This window comes from Corvus moneduloides, chromosome 12 (assembly GCF_009650955.1).
Source record: "Corvus moneduloides isolate bCorMon1 chromosome 12, bCorMon1.pri, whole genome shotgun sequence".
NCBI lineage: Eukaryota > Metazoa > Chordata > Aves > Passeriformes > Corvidae > Corvus > Corvus moneduloides.
Window position 1 is genome coordinate 12973760 of NC_045487.1, and position 23753 is coordinate 12997512.

Below are 23753 nucleotides of genomic sequence, written 5' to 3' on the forward strand. Positions count from 1 at the left end.
TGGCCCATTGAGAGGCAGCACACACACATATCTGTGCTCCAAATGGAAGTGTTTAAAAAAGACAGTTTTTGAAATGTTGAGGAGCTACAGAGTGGGAGTACCCAGCAAAGGCAAGACTTCACCCTATGATGAAGATTTCAGTTTAAGTTTGTTTGTGATTTAATTACTGAAACACTAGTGACTTTTTTGGCATTTGTTCATTCTTTGATCACAAGTACAGAGAACTTCGGACTCTCTTTCTGTGTTACAGTGCTAAAGACAACACTAAAATGTAACAAACCACATAAAAGTAGAAACCTCCCCCACACTGATTTGGCATTTGACACTGAGCAAAACATTCACTAACGAACGTTTAGATTAGGCTTTTCCTTTAAGTCATTTGTCTCTTTTGTTCTCACTTCCTAATTATGGATGAAATTTCCTTTCCTTTTGTCTTGCTGGGGTAGCCCTGTGGCCGCAGAGCAGGAAGGCTGCACCCCTGGGTGGGCACCTCTGGGCTCTGCCAAGCCCCAGGAGGTGTCAGTTGTTTGCCAGCTCCCATTACTCCTCCAGCAATAAGCTTTTATTTCTTCAGTACCGTGTACTTTTATCACTTGTCCTGCATCTCAGGAAAACTTCTAGAAATAACCATAGTCCTTTGTGAGACCTTTGTTTGTTTTTGTTTGGGCTAAGGTAGGGAGTGAAGAGGTGCTTCTTTTCTGCTCTTTGTTTTATGTTTTGCCCTCCAGCTGTCAGACCTGGGCAGTGCATGTGCACGTTTGTGCAGATGTTTATGTGGTGCTTTGCAGAGTATAACTTTGCAGCCTTAGCTCTGTGTGACAAAGTTGCTGGGATAGAAAGTGCTGCCTAGCACTGCATCAGTGAGTCCCTGCTGAAAAGAAGCAACTCTTCATGGAAGCCCCATACTTGGACCTATTTAAAGACAGGCATGACCCTGCACTAAATAGCATGTTCCTAAGAGCAGTCCTAGATTTAAAATAAATCCCAGGTTCAAAAAGTCCACAGGCTTAAAAAAAACCTAAAGAAAAGTCCCAGAAAATTTACTGGCACAAAGATAGGCTTGCTGGCTGTGTATTGTGTTGATAAAATAACAAATTTAAACTGTCCATAAGTGATGCCACAGAGAAAAAATAAGCTGAGGTTGGTTTCTTTTCCATTTTTCTGGCTCATGTATTGCAAGGTGTTACCCATTTCCAAGTGTTTCAGTGGAAATTGTAGGTAGGCATCAGCATCTTTTCCAGTGTGGCTCTGGCCTTGCTTTGCTTTCAGTCCTGCCCCACTAACCAAAATCCCCAAAGCAGTTTGCTGTGACTCCCGTGACTGGGCTGTCACTGTGGTCCTGGGCTGAGGCTGTGCCATGCTGAGCTCCAAGCACAGTCCCAGTCTGGCGGCAGGGCCATATATCCCAGGCTGACTGAAGCAAGTTGGAAATCTGCTCTTGACTTCAGCGAGGCCCAAGCTGAACATGGTACATGTAATCCATTTTCAAATATTTGGCTTTAGGAGTGCATTGTTCCTGTAACAGAGCTGTTCTGAATGCAGCTCAGAAGGCATTTCACTGACTGCAACTTTCAAACTGGGCCTTTGGGAATTCACTTTTTCAGCTTTGCCAAGTTTGCCACATTCCTTGGACCACCAGGTCAGGCAGGAAAACTCCCAGTTCTTGCTATGTCTCCTTTGAAATAGTAACTTTCTAGAGCATAAGCTGACTTGTATAGAAAAACCAAGAGTCATAAACAACATTAACTTTAGTGGCAATTAGAATAACATATTCCTGACTGTTGGCCAGGTTGTTTAGGTCATAGGGTAAAATATTCTTCTTGTGTAAAGCCCTGCAGGCCTTCTACTGTTCTATGGGGGGAAAAAGGTGGTGGTTGGGGGGGGGGCAAAAAAAAAGGAAAGAAAAACAAAAAAGCCCCCCCCCTGCCCTGTTTCCTGACATTGCTGGTAGTGAGGTGCACTTTTAAGACTGACTTCTCAAATTGTATCTTCTCTTACTTATAAAAGAAGATTGTTAGAACCACCATTGGATATGGCAGGGTCATTTAGAAATTACTCCTAACAAGTGTTACGCCCTCAATTGATCAGTGTTCATTTATCCTGATCATTTGTCCTGTTGGTGCCAGCAGTTCCCTTCTGCTGGCATTTGCCCACAGCCTTGTGCTGAGCACACCACCCCAGTGTGAGCTGTGTGCCTGTGGCACCGTGCTGCACCCGCAGTGGTGTTCAGTGCACAAATTCCTCCAGGTTGGTAACTGTGCTTATTGCTAATTTTTTACGCAATCTTGATAGAAACTACTTACTATCAAATTAAGCTCACTAAAATCCAAGGCTTAAAAATCAAATCTTAAAAATTAGCTGTGTCAGTAAATGCATCTATCTGTGCTTGATGCCACAAGGCAGCCACTGATCTTTAGAGACAACAAAAGGTGCTGTTGGCTCTGGCAACCAAGAAGCCCCTCTGCCTGGTGGTGCACAGACATGTCCCCTCAGAGCCAGGTCCTGTTCCAAAGCCACACCTGCTCCTGGTGCCAGCAGTGTCTTGGCCTCCTGAGGTGACCCAAACCCCTCTGGCAGCATGCTCGCACCCAGGGGCGAGGTGCTCCTGCAGTTCTTGCCAGCAGGAAAATTGTAGGTTAAATTTGTGAACTGCTACAGCAGAGCTCTGCAAAAACGAGTTCCCGAGGAATGCTCGTGGCCTGCTGTCCTCATCAGGGAAACTGAGCTCATTGTGGGAGCAGCTGGGCTGCGTTTGAAGCTTTTCCTTGCTGGCTGGACCACCCATTCCCATCACTGCCCTGGTTGTTTTGCTCCCCTGGGCAAGGAGCAAGTGTCTCCCCAGGGCCACCCGCACCCCACATACCCTGCTGGCCGCCTGTGGTCAAAAGAGTAGAAACAAAGGTCAAAAACCCAAGAAACACCACAGATTTTTCTCAGCAGTGTTTGATATTCACAAGGCAAGCACCAAGTGTGCAGCTCTCAGCAGAGGAATCTGAAGACCGTGTTGTTTGAAGGACAGTAACACTGAGGTGTGGCAGACGTGTACAATTCCTTCAACTTGCCAAAACCAGAAAAAAATCCCATTGTAAAGCAGTGTTGTATTTGCTAAATAATTCTGCAAGCTTCACTCTTGTGTTTTTTGACATACAACTCTGTCAAGCAGCAACGCTTTTGAGAAGTTGCCTAGAGGATCAGATTTCCCATTCAACAGGGAATTAAAAAATGTTTCTGGAATTTTGCTTTGCAGTCAGAATCTATTTTCTTATCTCACATTGTACAATTTATTTTTCCTAAAGCAGTGTGCTAAATTATTTGTTATTGTTGGACTCAATTGAGCAGCTTTATCCCTGGTGTAGTCACGAAGTATTGGAGTAAAACCAAGGATGAATTTGTCACAGTGTAGTCACCAGATCAGCTGGTCTTTAGGTTAACTCTCAAAAGAATTTCTGCTAAAAATATTAGTGAAGGTCCCTTAAAGCTCCCCAAAGTTGCCTAAAAGCTTTCTTCTTCAGGTTGTGGCAAAGTCGGTTCAGATGTGCTTCTCTGAGGCCTTTGTCAGCAGGCGGCATGGACGCAGGTGCCAATTCTTTAGGTTACATTTATACAGTTGGACTCTTTTTATAGGTTTCTGTCATAAAACTGCAGAGTTGACATTCTGATTTATTAACTATCAAGTCTGCAGGACATACAGGCTTTAAAAAAGATTGAATGAGCTAAAATGTTTGTGATTGCAGTCTGGAATGAGACACTGTATAAAGGTGTGCCAAGTAAATATGACAAAATGCAAGTGATAATTTGAATATGTACATTAAATGATGTGTGAAATAAAGCAAAGCTAGCATAGCTCTAAATGTGACTTATTATTTGGTGAAATAGTAATATAAGAGAACCAGAATTGTGGGTTTTTTTCATTACAAGACATTTTTATTTAAGGAGGAGTCTATAAAATATGAGGTTCAGCTAGTGGCATTTTATTGAATAAACATAGTATGGATGATGACTTACAATATAGAGTGCTTAGTAAGTGATACGTTTTATAACTAAATCCTTAAATTCATTACTGCTGTGTAAGTGGCATATCTGATTTGTTAAGATGAATATTATATCTTGCCCTTAATGGAAATTTTGTAGTAGAAAGGTATGTATTATTTAGCAGTAAAAGAATCTGAAAATGTGCAGATCAGTTAACTGCTAAGAGGGATGCTGTGACACACCACGAGCAAGCACTGATTTTTAATATTTCCATTGCAATTGGAAGGGTACGTCATGTTATGAGTGCTCCATGGAAAGCTGCAGAGTGTTTTACACCAGTTGATTTATGTTACCATGCGCAGAGCAGAAGATGGTATGAAATGTGCTCTGGCTGGATAGTGGTAGCACAGCTCTACTAATGTGTGTGTCTGAATTGCAGTGCTTGTGATAACCAGTTTTCATCTTTAATAAATTTTATTTTCAGCTTTGCTTTGTGTTCTCAGCATTGCTTTTCCTTAATCTTTTTGGCGCTGATCTAATTTTAGAAACAATTCATCTCTCTGTTTGCTGGTCTTTCCTTAATGGCTTAAAACCCAAATGCATCCCAAACCAACAAGGTGGCATCTCCCTCTTACCTGGCTGAGTGCAGCTCCTGGGCTTTTTGGGGTCATCCAGTGCGTGAGGATCTCTTCTGCTGGAAGTCTGTGGTTCTGTTTCACTTTCTGAATGACTTCCCAAGCGTTCCCATCATACCAACAGGGTGTATTAAGAGTGTGAGTGCTGGCGGAGGCAAGTGAAATAGTGCAGGTGTAGCACCTGGGGCTGTATCACCTGTGTTGGGGAACCTCTGTGCAGAAGAGATGGAGGCAGCTCTGTTTCAGCCGGTCACCAAAGTCTGCTCAGCATGGCTAGTGTGCCTAATGGATGCTTTCCCTGCTGAGAGGGCAGCAGGGACTTAGAAGGGAATTTTCAGCTCTGGTACCTCTCCAGAGAACCCAAGTGAGGGTTGTCGCAGTGCTGCATGGACTGGCTTCAGGCACGTCTGTGTCCACTGTGGCCAAGGGGGTGTCCTGGAAGCAGGAGGATGTGGCTGCAAGCTTATCCCTCATGAAGGCCATGGAGGGTGTACTGGGGGGAGTGAGCAGCTGTCCTGCCACCCACCCCATGGTCAACGGAGAGCCAGCTGCCCCCTGTGTGGAGCTGCCACCTGCACAGCCCTGGGGTGCTCGATTCCCTACACTGGGGAGTTTCTGGAGCTGTCAGAGAGCTCAATCTCCCTGTGCACAAATGCAGATAAAAACTTGGGGGGGTTGGCAAAGATGTGTGTCCTAGCCCACACTCTGGCCACAGACCAAGATAAAAAAATATCTGAGAGCCCTGAAGGTCAGATGCAATGTGTCTGCTCTCAGCTAGGTCAGCACAATGTCAGGCTCATCTGCCCCACTGAGTGCCTCTCATTAGTTCAGCAAGACCTCTCATGTCCTGGGGTATGTGTGTGCTTTGGGATATTCAACTAGAGTGTTTTTTTCTCTTGTTGTTACTAATATTGGGGCTTGGGGGCGGTGGGAAGAGGAGAGCACTGAGAATTAAAATTCAGCGCATGCCTTTTCTTTGCGGGCTGTAATTAATCTTGCCAATTTTTAAAGCTTTGAGAATCTGGTTAAGTGATAAAACACTAACAACTTTATATGACAGAGTTAGAGGCTCCTGCTACACACCCACCAGAGAAGATTAGGAGAGAGTGTTTGCAGGATTCGCACTAAGCAGCAGAGAATACAGTTGAGAATTGTTGCACCACATGATATAAAAACCACATTAATATAATGAAAGGTGTCGGGAATAATGTGAGAGCGACTGTAATTAAATGTATCTTAATAAGCGCAACATCCTTCTTAAAGCTCTTATTTTTCAGACCTCTCAAACTTAGAGGATGTTCTTGCTGTTGGCAGGTGGCCTGGGAGGAGAGCTGGAGAGCGAAGCGAAGGACAGCCGGGCCCTGGAAGAGAGGAACAGTGTGACGAGCCAGGAAGAGAGAAATGAGGAAGATGAAGACATGGAGGATGAGTCAATTTACACCTGTGATAACTGTCAGCAGGACTTCGATTCACTGGCAGACCTGACTGAACACAGGGCACACAACTGTCCTGGAGGTAATGTTAAACTAGCTGTACAGTTCTGACAGGTGGTTAGCTGGGTAATTGGACATAGCAACAGCTTGAGGCCTCAAGTGAGATTAAAGAATTAATAATGTAATTTTACAGTTAATGTAATTTTATTGTGGTGCCTTGGGTAGCCTTTGTTCACTCCTTTAATAAAATTAAAATAAAAGCAACAGCTTTCCAATTGGAATCTGTCAGTAATTACGTTAGACAAAAATGTTGTGGGGTTTTTTAATGCTAAAAGTTTCAGGCAGGTATTTTTCTCTCTTGCTCCAAATGTGGGAAGATTAAAAAAGTTAAATGACTGAAATGTGCAAAACTCCCAGGAAAAAAGGCCTCTGAACCCCGTAAAAGAACATGATGATTCCTGAGATTAAAATTCATAGTGCGAATTCTGTAATCCCACCCTAAAAATACAGCATTCTCCCTAGGTTATTATTACATTGCCTTTTGAATTTTATGGAAGTGAGGATGGCATCAGCCTACGCTGATCTTGATTTTACTTTTTGTAAAGTAAGAACAAGCTCAGAGCACCGGTGTGAACAATTGCAACATACCTTGCTTTTCCAGGGCTGCCTCTGCATGGCCGGCAGTAGCAGCAGGTACTCAGCGGAGCATGCTAAGCCAATTTACAGGGGTAGCAAAAAGCTTTGCAGATTTTACGAAAGATTAAATAAAATCTTAGGAGGGGGAGCACAGAATATGTTCATATGTATTTAAATCAGAGATTCTTATCTTTCACCTTCCCAGAGTTGAATACTCTGCCATCACTTTTCCCTCCACACTAATTTAAATTATTTTTAGGCAGTTGCCGTTATGGCAGACGGGTAGGTCAAGGCTGGCAGAAGGCAGGAGGGTTAGTTTCTCCTCTGGTGCAGCAGTATCCCATCATCTTTCCCCTGAGTGCATATTCCTACTGGCCACTTAATATGTTTTGTAATTAGTCTATGTTTTCTGCTCTCCTTTTTGGGCATAAGTAAAATGATGCTCAGCAAAGAAAAATACAAGGAGTGGAATACAGCAAGGGAGGGAGGGTCAGGTGGAGGCTTTGGCTTGGTCTGACTCCCACCCCAAGAGCACCCTCCCTTGTCTCACTCTGGCTTGCAGAGGAGAGGACCCCCTGCTTTCATTCCCATCTGCTTGCTGGGAGGAAGGACAGAGGCATGTTGGGGCTTTTCCCCAGCCTGCAGTTGGATAGGGATTGCAGTCCTAAGCCTGCCCCCAGGGCTCCTTCCTCTGCACTCTCATTTAAGCCCTACACAGGCTGCAAACTTGAAAGTGCGTAAAATCGAAAGGCCACCTCTTGCAGGGTAATTTCCCAGCCAGCTGGCAGCCACAGTGCTGGCCTGAGACTTCTGCACATGGCACTCTGCTGCAGGGGAGTAAGCAAGAGGATGTAACTTCCTATTCAGAAAACCCCATGTTTTTCAAACTGGAAGGCAAAGGGCACAGCCCGTGTGGACACTGGTCATTTTCAAGGGAGAAGCGCCCTGGGCAGCTGCTGCTCCATCGCTGCCTGGTCTCCTCAGTTGTGCTGGGACAGCTGCTCATGGTGCTGGGGGTGAGCCCCCCAAAAGGAGGCTCTTTTTAGCCCAAATGTCTACTTGGTTCTGGCTCCCTGTGTGGTCCCCAAACAGCTGTAATGGCACAACTGGCAGAGTGGAGCAGGCACTGCTGATGGGGACTCCAGAGGAGGAACGTAAGGTTATGACAGGTGACAGCAGTGCTATGAAAAGGAGCAATTTTTTTCCAGAGGCAAATCTGCATTAAAACATAGCAACCTAGAGATTCTATTCATGTAAATTCAGTGTTTTCACACCTCAGGTTTTTTTTACCCTCAGTGTAGTATTCTGTTAGTGAGACTAAGAAAAATAAATTATATTTTTAGGGATATATCAAAATAATTTGTCAGTATTCCCATTGCTCTTCTTGATTGCAGGTAACATAATTTTGTCTTCCTTTACTGTCTTCACATATGCTGATGATTTGCAAAGACATTTTGTCCCAAAAAGGCACCATATAACTATCTGCATATACATGAAATAAGTCTCCATGTGAGGACAATCTTTGCTCCAGAACAAGAGTATCTGTTTTCTATTTAGTTTAATTCAGTGTCCTGAAGTGATTTTAAGTAAATAGGAAGATTGCACTCATATATTTTGGAATGAGAATGTTTCCATGAAGACAGTCTGGAATATTGCTTGATATTCACATACCTCATCTTGAGGTAAAAACAACCCTTTCAGATACACCAGTTTGATACATGGTCTGATAACCATGAGGATTTTTGAGGAAAACATGCAAAATGTGTGTCTTTGTCCAGTTCAGCTAAAAAGACTTCCACCACCTGGGTGAAAATCTAAGACCTCCTTAGAAAGTGTGTTATATTTAAATATTTTACCCTACAAAAAGAGCTATTTGCCTGTGTCCTTAGTTACCCTGCACTCCTTTTGCCTGTGATGCCTGCCTGACACACCCGAGGTTGTAATGCAGTGCCTGACCTCTTGGCAAGCTAGATTTTCATGTCTTAATCTGAAGCAGGGCTTTCAGTCATGTCTACATGGCTCCAGATCAATACAGGTAATATTTGTAGTAATAATATCACCAGGCTGATAATACAACATAACTAATGACTTCCTTTGGGATACTGAAGTTAGGAAGGTATTGTAGCTCAGGAGTGTTGCAGGATTACAGGAGATCACTCCAAAGAACAGGATAAACCATCTATTTCACTGGAATCCCTTAGAAATTCATTACAGAGTGCTGAAGTTATAATACAGTTTCAATGCAGCTGCTTTGACATGTAAGGAAGTAACAAACAGCCATTCCCCCCGTTGCTTTTTCATGTATTTCAGACTTGTTTCTTTGAGGACAAAACACTGCTGAAATCTAGACATCTCTGGTAGCATAGGTGCATGGCATTCCTTTTGATGTCAGTGTAGTAGAGATGTTCTCCTTCTGACAGAATTAGGTGCCTTTTATGCCTTTTGCTCATGACTGATGTCTGTGATTGCAGGTTGTAGGTTCCCAGTGTCTACGGGGATCTGAAAAGGGCCTAAATGGGGGCAGCTTGTACCAAAAGAACATCACATTTCCTTACTGGCTATGTCTTCCCTTGTCTTCCAGCTTGCTCCCACAAATGAATTCTCCTGCAGCAGTCCTGGAAGCAGTGCCTTAAACAGCAGCATCTTGAAAAATAGTCTGAGAACAAATAAAAACACCTAGTGTATACACTGGCTGTGTTAAGCTTTTAAAATTACTTTACAACTCACTGGTATCCCATATCCTCTAAACTGGAGAGGACTAAGTAATTGCCATTGGCATGACATGCAGCCTTTTTCATATGTGTTTTTGCATGCTGCTGTTACAGTGTAGGTGTAGCATGATGCTATCTTACAGTGTTAGTGACAAGAGTAAAGAACTACACATGGATTTACAACTTAACTGTGTCCTACAACAAGCACCAGAGGCTCCCTACATCAAGCAACTATTCTGTGATATATCATTGTCTGGTGGCTGGTGCCAAGCGGTTTGTTGTCAGATAAAAAGTGTCTAGAATGTCACAAGCTTTGTCATTCTGCTTGTGTGTTTTAATCCACCTGCATTAGTCTGAGTTTAGCTCCAGTATTTTATTGTGTTATTTTTGCTTCCTCCACCCCTTTCCTCCATGGGTCAGAATAGTCTCAGGTAAACTTATTTCTTCAGATTCTCAAGTGAATGTAGAGTGTTTTAAAGCAAATTAACACATCAATGAAGTGGACAGAAGTAGGTTTTGGCGGGGTCTCTGAGCATTTCATGAGGTCCTCTTCTGTTGTTGATAACTTTACAGGTTGTCTGTTTCAAACAGCAGCAGAGCTATATATGGATATTGCCAGCTTGGAAGCAGCTGATTTTTCTAAACTACTGTACGGTAGGAACTAGTTTATAATTAAAGTCTTGCAGTTGCTCCTTTTAAATGCCCTGTAACTTGTACACTAGGCTTACGTTTGAAACGAGGTACTGTAACTGTTTCATGCTAGTGTATAATTTTGCATTTTCTTTTATTTCACCTGCTACAAGTATTTTAATTGCCATGCAACCGTATTTGCGGGATGCTTATCCAGAAACACATATACAGCAGCTTGTCAACAAGTGACAATGTCTCATGAATGTTTTTGTCAGGTGGCACTTTCTACTTCCCACTGACAAAGAGAGATGTCTTATATACATTTCCAAAATTAGCCCTTCCCAAAATTGTAATCTTTGGTTGCACCTGATTGGCAAGTCAGAGATTTTTCTCTCTTTTTGCTGCTGCTGTTGTTATGTCTTTAAATTAATGAATTACTGATTGTCCTCCACAAAAGAAACTGAAATACAGTTGTGAAAAAGCAGTGTGGAAACTTAATTATACACCTAGTTTATACAGCTGTGTCTCTAATGACCTAGTGGCCCTAATTACTGTGTTGTGACTCAGTCTGAGTGCTCTTGTCCTTGCCAGAATTCTGCTCCTTTCTCTTAACCTGACTAGTGTTTCCAGCTTAAAAAAATAACAAGTTTCCTTTTTTTGTTCTTTTCTGCGTTGTCGTGCTGAAATGCAGTTTCCCTTCTTTCCAGAGGTCATAGCAGTGTTTTAAAATTGGCACCAGAAAAGCTCAGTAATATCACAAACTGTAAAAACATGGATTTTCCCTGGAGTCCTCAGTTCTTGCTGTCTAGATCTGAAAATGGGCACCGGGGCAGTGTTTTTATTGTCAATCACTTGGAGGACTCCAAGTGCAGATTCCTGTCCTTAGTTTGTCACAGACATCCCCTCTCCAGGTGCAGGGACAGCACAGAGCTCCCCAGGGCTCAGCAGCTGCCTTGGCCACAGTGTCCAGGTGCTGCACATCTCCCTGCAGTCAGTATTCGTGCCCTCTGTGTTGAGATCTCTGAAACCCCACATTGTTGTAGGGGTACACGTGGCTGGGTGGTCTGAGGTCTGACTGCCCTGACTGCTGTCACCACACAGGTGATGTTTGAGTTTTCCCGGAGGTTCCCAACCAGCCTGCAAAGAGGCTTTTTCTAGGACTTCTGCTTGCACGTGCCAGAAAATCAGTGTGCTGATCAGGAGCCATGCTGACTGGCTTTCTCTGCAGGTGCTCAGTGAAATACGTATTTATCTTGTAGAACATAAAGCACATTCCCACATCTGAATTGGGATCTGAAGACAAGCAGAAGAACAGCTGCAAATTTCACGTCAAACAGAGCCTACGGTGCCCCTGGCCGTGCTGAGGTTTCACAGCGCATCCCGTGCAGTGTGCTGAGGCACCGGCGCTGGCTCTGCCCCCACACATGGCAAATGTGCTTTAGTGTAGTGTGTCACATATTGCGTATGTTTGACAAAGTTGTGCCAAGTGTTGTGCTCCCTAACAGTGCTGCTTACCCATCAGCTTGGAGGGTCATCCACAGGCAAAGGTAGGTGAGACCCCGGGCTGTGCCCAGGGCACGCGGCCCCGTGTTCAGCCCCTCGGCACGGCGAGGTGTTAGTGGGGCTGAGCCTCCGCACTCGTTTCTCAGGCTTTCCTGGATTTTACAGGCATGCCAGTGCCTGTAAGGATTTGTGGTGGGGGGACATGAGAATTTCAAACAATGCCTGCTGGCCATAAGCACCCAGCTGGGTATTTGCTGTGTGGCCTCATGGAGGGTGTCCCAGAGCACGGCCGGCGGTGAGCCCACGGCAGATCCGCAGCCGCGCGGGAGCCGGCGCGCGAAGCTGGGCAGTGTGCTCGCTGATAAGAGTGTGCCAGTGCGCCGGGCGCCATCCCCTGCAAATCGCCACGGCCACCTTTGTGCCGGTCCCCCTGGGAATAGTGGCAAGGGAGGCAGCACCAGGCACTGCGTGTGCAGATAGGAGCGCTGCCAGCGTGGCTGTGGGCAGCTTGGTTGCATGTTACCAAAACCCCTGGCAGGAGGGAGGTAATGAGCTCTCTCCACTCCTTTCTCAGCCCCCATGTAGCCAGCGGTCACTGTGGATGCTATGCATTCTGAGGCTGCACAAAATTTCTTAGCAATGATGATGTCTTTCCTCAAGCAGCATATGTTTTTCACGCAGGAAGACCATTTTCCTTGTCATTTTTAAACATATGGCCCAGTGAGGAGCTGAGGATGACAAGTTAGCCTGCTTGTATTGGCAAGGGACTCTTTCATACTTGCTACTTTAATTGAGTTCTTTTATCTGCTTTTATCTAGTTCAATAAGTAGTTTGCAAAATAAGCACAGGTATGCATGGAAATGGATAAAAGAGAAAGTGGGTACATGTTTCAAATGAGGCCTCTTAAAGGAAACCTGTGTCCTTTGGATATCTTGAACAGGTTGGCCCTGGCTGGCTGAGAAGCCAGTCTCTTCTCCTTTGCTGCGTCTGCAACAGAGAGATGCACAGGGACTGGAGCACCCCAAATGCTGTGAAGCAAGAGCTGTGCCGGGTGCTGGCCAGGAGAGCTCCTATGTGCAGCAGGAGCTGCATTTGGAAGCCAGAGCCTGCCCAGATCCCCCTGCACCAGCTCAGGCCTCACACAGTCCTTCTGGGGCACCAGGGGTGACAGAGCTCCAGCTCCCCTTCTCCTCCTGCTTCGGATTTCTGTTTGCAAGGGTAATCCATTGCCATGGTACAGCAGAGGGAGGACTGTTGGGGTCTACATAGGGCAGGTTTGTTTCTCAGCATACAGAAATCTAAGTAAATAATAAATGGGTTTTATAAAAAAAAAAAAAAAAAAAAGAGGACAGAGGGGTTTTGGTGGAAAGGGTTCCTTCCCAGGCTGGAGCTTGCTGAGTGCTACAAGAGCAGCTGTGCCTGCAGGAAGGAGGATCCGTGTTGCTATAAGCAGGTCCCAGTATTCAGGGGGTTGTAGACAAAACCCAGTTTATGAAACTCAATTCAGAACTGCAGTGAGGGTAGCTTGGGGACTACAATAGATATGTGCTTGTTATAAAGTGGCCTTTAATAAAGCCTTAGAGAGCTGGGTGGAGGATGTGCTGGGGTCGTCCTGTCTCAGATGGACAAGAGCATAGATTATTTCTGGCTAGGATGCTGCTGAAGGGCACACATTGCCTTCCTGTGGGTTGTTGAGGGACAAAACCATTGGCCATATCAACAGCCTTGGCAGATTCAGAGCCATTGAGATCTTCAGACTGCAAATGTAAGCAATGTAAAAGAGATGCACTGAGACTGTGGGGTTTTTTCCTGATTTCTTCCTCTGTCCCTTTGCAGACAGTTGGGTAAGTACTCTTCATATAAGGATGGCCGTACAGAGCCAGCCTGATGGTCCCATTGTGCTGTTTCCCCAGAATGTTTTCCTAGCTGTCAACAAACTAATTCTGAGCAGTTTATGATGCTTTTTAGTCAAATTATTCAGACAATCTTCTTCCATAAACTTCCATTTTGAAGTGCAGTTAGATTTTGCTGTGGTGGGGACCCAGAGTTCAGCTACACATTGGGGAATGCATCACCTTTTGTTCACTTCAGTTTTGTCACCTGCTTTCATTTGATACTCTCTGGTTCTTCTGGTGAAGGAGACTGCGAGCAATTGCCCCTCTTCTACCTCCTCCATCCCCTCATGCCCAAGCAGACTTCTTTTGCTGCTCCCTCCACTGTCTCTAAATCCCTGTTTGCAATGCTCTTATTGATACCTCGCGTACTTTGACCCAGAGTAAGAGACAGGGATGTGGTGAGGCATGGCTGATAGGAGAGTGAAGGGGTCAGCTATCTCCTCCATCACTTGTGCCAGTGGTCACGTTGGCATGTCTGTCCTGGCTCCCGAGCAGGAGGTGAGGGATAGGACTTGTCCTAGTGTGAAGACCTGGCAGACAAAAAGATGGTGTCTGGCCATGTAGGGGAAAAACAATTAAGACTTCAATGTTTATTAAGAAAAAAGCAACCAGCAGTGCATTTCAAGCACTCATCACACGGCATAATTTTGCTGTTGGAAGTAGTGGGATTAAACAAGTCTTTCTAATGTTGATTTCTTTGAATTTGTGGCATATAATTATAAAAAAAAAATCAATTAAAAACGAAGGAAGTGTGTGTACAAACATTGTCAAGAATTCCAATCTTTCATTTTTTAAAAACAAGCTTTAGAAAAAAATCCCTACAGAAGTTCTGTAGTGCATATTTGAATGCTTTTGTTGTAGCCTCATTAAACTTGGCTTGTCTGCAGATACAGCTGGCATGTTATTAACTGTGCTCCAGGCTTGGGGAAGCCAGAAAGCAGCCTCCACCCCCTGGTGCCGGCTGGCTTTAGGGAAATGTGCCAGCATGGGTTGGTCCTCTTCAGCTGGCTGGCTTTGGGAGCGCTCGCTGGAGCATCTCTGCATGGCCCCTGGGTGCGGGAGTCTGGGCTCTTGCCTCGAGTGCCGGCCAGCAGGAGGGTGGCGCGGGCTCCTGGGGAATGGCCGGCAGCGCGCACCCCTGCCCCGTGGGAGCAGCAGGGACCCACCCAGGTGTGCGTCCTCCCGGGGACAACTTCAGCTGGGTGCTTGTGTGGTCCGTGGGCGTCTCACGCCTTTCTTTGCCGTAGGCTGGCAAGAAGCAAACTCGGGATCATCTGCCAAGCAGCTCCTCTGTTCTCACAAACTGTGTATTGGACTGAACCACTCAAATAAACTGAATAAGGGACACATTTTCCCTGCACCTGCTGGAGAGGCTGTTGCTCTCCAAGCTGGGCTTGCACATCAGAGGACCTCCGCCAGAGGTCTAAGCAGCTTCTGACTTTCTTCAAAGCTTTGGCAACAAGTATGTATGTATTGAATGCTGTTTCACTTAAGTAATTTTAATAGGTGCTTTTAATAGTAGGGCGAATTTCGTAATGTCATATTCAATTTAAAATTGTTGTAAATAACTCAGTAGAAATTTAAGTTAAATTACATGTAAATACAGGTAATATTATTCCAACATCTTGCTTATTAGAAGCAGTTTTCATTGTCTTAACTAATGAAAAATTGATTTGGCATTTTCAAGGTACTTGGTCTGTTCACACTGAATACTTTGTAGGGCGTTCGAGCACCTTGTAGTCTTTAAACATTCTGATTAGCAACCCCTTCCTGACACAAGGAATTGGTATTTTTATCATCATGGAATTAAAAAGTTGTCATTCTAATTTGGCTTAAGTTTTGACTGCTACTGGACTACTTCCTTCCTCCCTTCCATCTCCTGCCTTATGCTGGTAAAAGGTTTGTGTTGTCTTTGGGAGCTGACATTGCTGACAATTTAAGGGATTGATTTTTAGTTGGTGCAGCTCCCAGATTTGGTGCCTTATGGAGCTGCACAAGCCTTATGTCAACTTGAGGGGAACGAGAGGTCAGCATTTGGGGGAGAATTCAAGACCTTCCCCATTAATAGCTTGAGTTATTTTGTTTGAAAATTACTGTGGCTACACTGATTTGCCTAATGACATGCATGAAATTGGTGGGAGAGCCAAGGTCTTTAATCCAGGTGGGTTTTGTTGCTACTGACATCTGTAATGGTGGGGGTGAGCTTCCTCTTGAAAGCATCACTGTTTTGGAGTGTGGGTCCATCTCTTCCTTAGGCTTCCTTGAAAATTGTTCTCAGCCATAAGGGTGAAAGACTTTTTGGCTCCTCTTTTTGTTGCTACTCAATTACTGTTATGCTTGCTGAGGAGAACATAAGGAAAGGCTGAAGAAGCCCATTGCTTTTGTCTTCTCCAGGGAATCTGTTACATTAAACATTTGAATAGATTTTTGAACATAATTCCCAGTCATTTCCTCTACAGTGAACTCAGTTCACTCATGCAGACTTTGCACTTAATGATATCTCTTAAAATAAATGAGATTTGATATAATTTATACTAAATGGTCATTTTAGAAATCTACATCTACTAATTATTCATTAGAAAATTTGGAAAGATGGAAGCAGAGTAAATTCCCTTTATATACTCGTGGTCTACAGAAATATAAATACACACACCTGTGTTTATTTTCTTTGAACAAAACCGAATAGAGGTAATTTACTGGACTCCAAGTGTAGTGTAAGCAGGTTTGAAGTACATTGTTCAATCTGCATCAATCAACCATAGCAACCAACCAAGCCAAAACAAGCCAAAAAATTCATCATGCATCTAGGACAGTTACTTATGGTAGTGCTTAGCTTGTGGTCTGTCTCTGCATCATTTGGTGTTGTGCTTTTTCGTGTTCTGGCTGTGTGCTTGGGGTGGCCGCTCTATGCCCTTTCCTCTCCCTGTTGCCTGCGCGTGTGTCCCTATGGTCGTGCCTTGAAGGCTTTTTCCTTGCTTGCTCCTTTCTGGGCTGTGCCATTTTGCATCTTGTTCTCAACACTCCTCTTCCCTATGCTGTGGTGGTATTTGCCCTTTCCCAGCCCCGCATGTAACCGAGCCATTTCACGGTTTATACATTAAAGTTACACCTTGCTGTGTTACTGGTTTCTCCTTGACTCAGCTGCAGTTGCTCTCTTGTCCATTGTCCCAGAGCTGGCTCTTCCTTGGAGCTCTGTGCAGATGCAGAGCCTTCCTTGAACCATCCTGGGGTCTGGAGACTGCAGATCTCCTTGTGGTGCTGTGAGAAATCATGCTGCTCCGTGTGCTGCTTCAGAGGCAGACTCAGCTAGGTTCAGATGAACTAAAGACGTGCTAGTCAAATCTTGGTTCACAAAACCTAGCAATTTATTTAATTTGCATTCGGACTGCATCCAGATCCAACCTGGAGAGCTGCTTGATGTCACCTTACAGCCCGTCACTACTCCTTCCTCTCTTACAGACACTTGTTATGGTTTGTTTTACAAGAGCTGTTTCATGTAGGAATTGTATTTCAAGATGTTTCAATGGTATCAAGGGTAACTGGGTTTGATTTGGACCAGGGCTTCTGACACATATAAGTAAAGCAGATAGTATTCCTTGCTTTTTATGGAGGATGAACTGTCATCTTTAGGAGGCAGTCATGATGCTGTTGCACTCTTCACACAAAATAAGACAAATTCAACCCAAGATTCAGAACAAAAGGAAATGAAAGTGAGTAGGAAATTCTTGTCTCCTAGCTTAAATGAGAGAATACTGAGTTTCATGTCTTTCAGAAAACTGGAAATGGGAGGGAAGATGCTTTCTCTCAATAACTGGGTATGCAAATATGTATCTATGAGGTACAAAATGTTTCATTTTAGGTTAATCAGTTCAGTTTTGAAGACACAACTAGATAAAAATTGACTGTATTGAAAAGAACATTATTACTTAGGGGAGAATCTCTCTCAATTAGAAGACAAATGAGGAGAGCCAATTCTTACAGCAAGTTGAGGGACAGTGATTTTGTAAATGGTATTGGAGTTGGGAAAAGTGCAGTTGGAGTTAGCAAAACTCCGTGTTTTTCCAGAGGCTGCCACAGTAATTGGCCGTGCATGTCTGGATTGCCGAGTGACAGGCGGGAGGGTCAGCTCTCGGAGAGCTTGGCCTCTCCAAGCAGGGAGGAGAGGAAAGGAAGGGAGGATGGGGAGAAAAAACAATTTGTGAACTTGCCCCTTTTGAGATAGCAACTGCTCTTCTTCTGTGCCCAGGATCATCGCGAACAGCCAGCAGCTGCATTCCAGTCTGCTTTGCTGTCAGTGAATGTCACTGCAGAAACCTCAGTAGTTTCAAGGAGCCGCTGTTTGTATACAGGGAATAGAGAAAACTCATGGAAATGCTGTGGTGTGTGGGCTGCTCTGCATTTTACTGTGATGATGGAAAGTCTTCACAAATGTTTTAAATTAGGCTATCCTTGATAATTTTAGTGGTATGGACCCCAACCAAAAATTTCAGGGGAAAAAAAAAGTTGCTCTGTTAAAGCAGACATGAAAAAAAATGAAGGGCTTAACTTTTGTCCTGAGGGTGATAAAATAGCACCACACAGCTGAAAATCAATCTGACCTTCACCCACGTGATGCTGTTGTCTCAGTCTGTCTTTCATTTCCTTTGGTTGAGTGAAGGCCACGGCATTCAGTAGGGAGAAAAGCCAGAGGGAGGTGCGGAGAATCCTGTTTTCTCTGGAAAGGCTTCGGTGCTTGCATAAGTTCACTCTATAAAGTGAGTTGCTGTAAAACTTTGAATTATTTCATTAAAATTAAAAAAAAAAAAATCCTTTTTCTCTAAATAGCCAGCAATCACATTAAGATAAAGAAGATATATACTGAAAAAAAAAGATGTGTTTGTGATATAAACCACTCTGTTTTAATTAAACCTACAATTAGTTGGTATTTTGAAATGAAGGCTTCAAGCAGCAATAGGAAACCTGCACATTCATTTAAAACACAGAAACTTGTACCCAAAGGGGAGAAAAAAGGCAATTATTTTTTCCAGAGATATTTGAACATCGTGTTGTGAGGTTTGCACAAACAAAGAAAAGGTACCCAGATACCAAGATATGTACATAAATAAATCAACAATTAGGGCTTGTGTATAAGCAATATTACTGATTTTCAAAACAGAGATACAATTTCAATTGGCGAATTACTCTTTTTCACATCTTGCAGAAGTGGTTCTCACCTCATTTTCCTGAAGATAGAGAAGGAACTGAATGAATGGGTAAAATCTGTGCAGAATTTAATTCTATTAAACAACAGAATTAAGAAAACGGAAAACTACATGCATAAGCACATCTTGATGTTCTTTTTGACATCTTGAAAGCAATTAAAAGTGCAATTCATAGCTCTTCATCCAATCCCCTGCTTCTTCCATCCTTGTTGAATTTAAATGCGACCCAGACCCAAGAAGTTCCCAGCTATTTTCTCTTGGAAAACAGTAAGTTTTCAACACTGGTTTTACAAAACTAAGATAACTGTAAATTCTGCCTACCCCAAGCTGTACTTTTTCTGATTTATCTCATTACATACAGATAATGTCCTTTCATATCAGTCATAAATTACTCTGTTACTTTATATTTGTGTGCTATAGATTCCCTGGCTACTGTAGCCCTGAGAGAGGGAGTTGTACCTGTTATTTTCTTTGTTCAATAATTGTTGCCTGTTTAGGAAGGTTTATAAGAAATGTCATCTTCTTGTTAAAAAGATAATGGCAGAGATTGGATGTGGCTGCAGAGATTAATCTTTGCTTCATGAAGGTTAAGAATTAAACAATTTGTTCATTAATCTTTTTGGAATAATGGAGATTAATTTATGACTGTAGCATTTTATTTAAGTGTGGTTTGTCTGATGTACCGACTGTCGCAGACGCTTTTACATGGTATTAAAAACACCAAAATGGTAAATATAAAAGATGTTGGGACCTTTCCCTGGCAAGCTCCACTACTCAGGTCTCCATGCGATATGCCAAAATGCTATTTGCATAAATATAGAATTTAATAAGTTATCATTCTGATTAACGTCATTAACTGCTTAACTACTGTAGAAATTGGCTTCCTAAGTTGCTTGTTGGTAGCTGTTGCTCTCCACGTCATTCCATTTGCTGTCTCGCTGGGGATAATGGTATGCAAGGGAAAGCAAGAAGGTCAAGGATCTTTTTGTTTAGTCTCTTTGCACATTAAAAGTTCTATTATGTGTTTGTATTGCATGTGGTTTCCAGTCGGTTGGCTACAATGCTTTCAAGATCCATTGATGATGAGTTTGTGAGGCTAAATATATCTTGTGGATTATGACTACCAAGCTATCAGTTTGTTCAGCAGTCAGGGCCAATATTTAACAAGTGTTTTTCAGAAGGAGGAATTTTGAAACCGAGTCAAATGATCTTACAAAAGGGGTTAACAGAAATGCTAATACAGAAGATGACAGCAAATGCTTGGCCTGTGCTGGCAGTGGGGGTGTTTGGGGCTCTGCTATGCTGGTTGTGGGGGAAGTGGTTCTTAGGTTGGGGTTTTATGGGTTTTCTGGGGTTGGGGGAGGGCTGTGGTATTGTTGTGAATGACACAGTGGCCACAAAGCTGAATGGGTTGAAAAAAAAGTAGTGTCCTCTACAGCCATCCCTTTCTCTGCCCCGGCAAGGCGTGGATGCAGCGTGCGGTGGTGGGGGCAGCACGGGGGCCCCGTGCGGGCTCACCCCACGGCTCCCGCTGCCCTGTTGTGTGTCCCCCGCAGGAGTGGAGCCTCCTCTGTCTGTCCCCTGTGGCTAGCAGGGCAGGCAGGCTCTGCTGGGACCTCACTGCTGCTTCTTGCCCGACATTTAAGGGAATGCAAAACCCGACTGCAGGATGCAGCCACGTCTTAAGGGCTGGCACAGCCGCCTTGCTTGTTTTCACTCTCTAGCTAGTAGACTGACCTTTTAAAAAAACAGTTTCAGCTGCTGTGAAACACTGACAATAGCTTTAATAGATTTCATTTTAGAATTAAATAGCTCTGGTTCCATTTCGATAATGTAAACTAGCAGCCATGAGCATGTTTTAGCTGATTGTTTCAGGCTGTGTACAAACTCAAGCAGACATCAGTGCCTCCTTGCCAGGCGTTAGCGCAAGATGCTCACTTTCTTTAAAAATGAAAGCAGAGATTTTATTTTTTTAAAGCAATTTGTGTTGTGACTGACTACTTCTGAGTACCTTCACACCTGTCAAGTGAATCCAGTGTGCTTGTTCCCAAGGGCAACCTGACATCTGGGAAATTCTGCCTCAGCCCCAACTGGTCCCCTTTGAAGCATCTTTGGTATTTTGAATTGAAATTGAGTTACACCATCACACATCATCCTTTGCATTATTCTGTTCTGGTCCAGTATACCCCTGCTTTTATAAATTTCAGTTTAAATTCTGCTCTTGGGCTGTTTCAGGAGTAGTATACCCCTGCTTTTATAAATTTCAGTTTAAATTCTGCTCTTGGGCTGTTTCAGGAGTGTTGCAGTTATCTGTAAGCTGTCTTGCTTTTTGCTGTGGGGCTGGTAAGCTCAAAAACATCTGCAGGCATGGTCAGTCCAGCTTGCTATTCTTCAGGGAATATTTACAAAGTTTCATAAGGCTTGGACCCATACCCACACCCATCCTAGATGCAGTGTCTACAGATTTATCCCCGGAGCCTCTTACAAGGATTGCTTGTATTACTATCTAGAGCTATCCCGCTGCAGAAATCCTCAGGAGAGAGAAATGGACAAGAGTACTTAGAAACATCTGTTAAAAATTCAGACAAACACTCCACTGTCACTAGAAGCAGTTGGGACAGGACGAATGAAATTTACCGTGTGGTGCTACAGCAAAAAAGGGACATTTCTTTTGTTCCTTCACTTTTCCTTAAAAATGGGTATTTTGGTTAGTACACAGATACAGAAAAATGCCTCCGCAGAGCACATTTGGGGTGTATAGCTGCTTGTAACCAATGTCACAAACTGACTCCAGAGCCAAGCCTTGCAGTCTTGTGGGAGCGCTGTTTCCTGAGTGCTCACGTTTGATTCATCACATGCTTTCTACTTGTTTCAAGAAACCCTGCATTAATTGTGCAGACCTAGAAAGTGGTGACATTAGGAAGTAAATTCACTTCAACATGACTTTTCCATTGCTTAGGCAAAAGGGAAGAAAAAGTTGCAGCAACAAATCTAATGGATGAGCTCTCCAACTGGTTGCTGTTTTGTGTGCGGCTACGTTCTGGATTCAGAGAGTACTTGATAAATATTGTCATTTGTCCTTGATGATGTGTCATGAAGTTACAGGCAATTTGGCAGAGAAAATAAGTTTTCTTGAGTATGAGGCCAGACTTGTGATGATGTGTTTCTCCATTGAAGTCCAGCTCAGCCCCCCACCAGACCTCATTCCCCACAGAACACTCTCGTCCCCCCTTCCCATCCTCTGCCTACCAGCAGGACAAGAAGCAGAATGAGCTGTGCTGTTCGACCAGGTGACACATGTGTGCTGATTGCCTGGGACAGGCCCAAGAGCAGGGATAAGTGCTGACTCTGCTCTTAGCCTTTCTCTCAGCAGAGACATGAACTGGGGTCTCTGCCCTGCCCAATCAAAGGCAGGTTTGCCGATCTTAGAGAAACTCAATTTCTATCTGAGAAACTCAATTTCTCTCATAGCCCTGTATCCCCAGTACGGTGTGATTCAAAAGTTAATAGGAAGGGACCAACAGTTAAGACATATGACAGGCAATATGATGACATAAACCTTGTTTTCTTAGGATGCCAGGCTGAAAAAATGAACACAAAGCTCCTGAGAATAACTGAGTCACTTCAGATTGAGACTTGATGGACAATGTTGGCTTTGTTATCACTCTGCAGGTAGCAAGGGGATAGGGTTAGGGAGAATTTCCAGAAAAGTAGGGGAGTTGTTATTAGAAGGGTAAAGCTTCCACTGCCAGGCATCCCCTGTAGTGGACCCTGCATTACCCTGGTCCCTCCTCCTTTTAGGAGCCTTTTGAGGAAAAGTCTTCTGTGACAGGAACATCTCTCAGGTCTTTTAATCTGTGAGCTGCCAGGTGAAAGAACGGGGCTAGGGAACAAAAGACACTCAGATACTGCAGACAAGCTTTTGTAGGATCTGCCACGTCAGCTGTCTCTTATAAGGTCTGCTGTATTTTCTGTTGATGGTGTTCTTCCCCCGAGGATTTTCCCACACCTGGGAATGCCTGCCATAAGCCGCACTGATATTTTCCTCAATGCCTTTCATTTCTGTGTACAGATGGAGCTGGGATATCACACACTGTCCTTGTCCTTATTCTGTTCTGCTCCTTGGCAGTCACAGCTTTCCTGGCTGGAAGCTTTCATCCCACCTCCCTCTCAGCCCTTTTCAGGAGGGGCTTTGCAATTATTTATAAGCTAGCTTGTCCTGTTTTCTGACATTTTCAGTGTAGTCTGTGGAAGAGTATGTGGAAGCTAAGTATGTGTTCTCTGGTTTTACAGGGAGCAGAAAACTTAAAGTAAATGTTGGTAGTCTGTGTTAGCAAGATATCCTTCATTTTTTAGGGTGCAGGGGACCCTCCCTTTAAATTGGAGGTCTTCTGGGTGGAAAATATTCTAGTGGCCTGTAACTACCTCTTGCCTTTTAAGTGTTTGGAGATCCTGGAGGGGCAGGCAGCTCACTTGCATGCTTGTCGAGGGGAGCCTGGCTGTCCTGCTTATCTTGTATTCCTACTCACTATCCCCAAGCGGGTTTTCTCTCTCCTTCCTCTTGTCACGTGTCAGAATAAGACATCCTGTGATTTATCTCGTTCACCTTCCACTTGTGTTCCAAGGCTTGAGATTTTCCAAAATACAAGAGGCAAAACTATGATTTGGGCCTCAGCGCCTCTGGAGGCATCTGTAGATGTTTTTGTCCGAGATAAATTTCTATTCAAGCTGAAGAGAGCAGCATTTTCTTGTTATGCTGCTACAAATATGTGGGAGGAGTGACTAACTTTTCTTCTGGAAGTAGTAAAGTGGACAGGCTTGTCTGCTGCCCAGTGCTACAGGTTGTATGATGTACTAACTAATTCACCTCCTTCTCCACCACATTGCTGTTTTGGTTGCCTACATGCATATGTGAGAGAGAATTATCAGTCTCCCAGCTACCTTCTCTTCCAAAGATAATTAAAATACAGTCTCTTCTAAAGAGAGATGCATACCTCCTCCAACCTTATAAATACAGAAATAGATTTTTTTGTTGTTTTTGACCAACCTTAGATAAAAACTGATGGTTGCAGCTGAATCTCACTTTGAGTTTTTCATTAAAACTGTTCAAAGCAGACTACAGGGTGGAGAATCTCCT

At 43.8% G+C, this 23753-nt stretch overlaps 1 protein-coding gene across 4 annotated transcripts in view; it reads left to right on the forward strand.

Moving 5' to 3' along the window:
• Positions 1-23753, forward strand: part of ZNF423 (zinc finger protein 423) — a 230792-nt gene that overhangs the window by 63490 nt on the left and 143549 nt on the right. For 2 of the 4 annotated variants that reach the window (XR_004242572.1, XM_032121819.1), the window contains exons 3-4: positions 5922-6122; positions 9961-10041. Coding sequence is in view for 3 of the 4 variants with exons in the window: in XM_032121819.1 (XP_031977710.1) it covers positions 5922-6122; positions 9961-10041 (282 nt within the window). In the remaining variant the exon portion in view is untranslated. Of the gene's footprint in view, positions 1-5731; positions 5817-5921; positions 6123-9960; positions 10042-23753 lie in introns of those variants that run through there. The other 2 variants (XM_032121821.1, XM_032121820.1) reach the window with 2 other exon arrangements.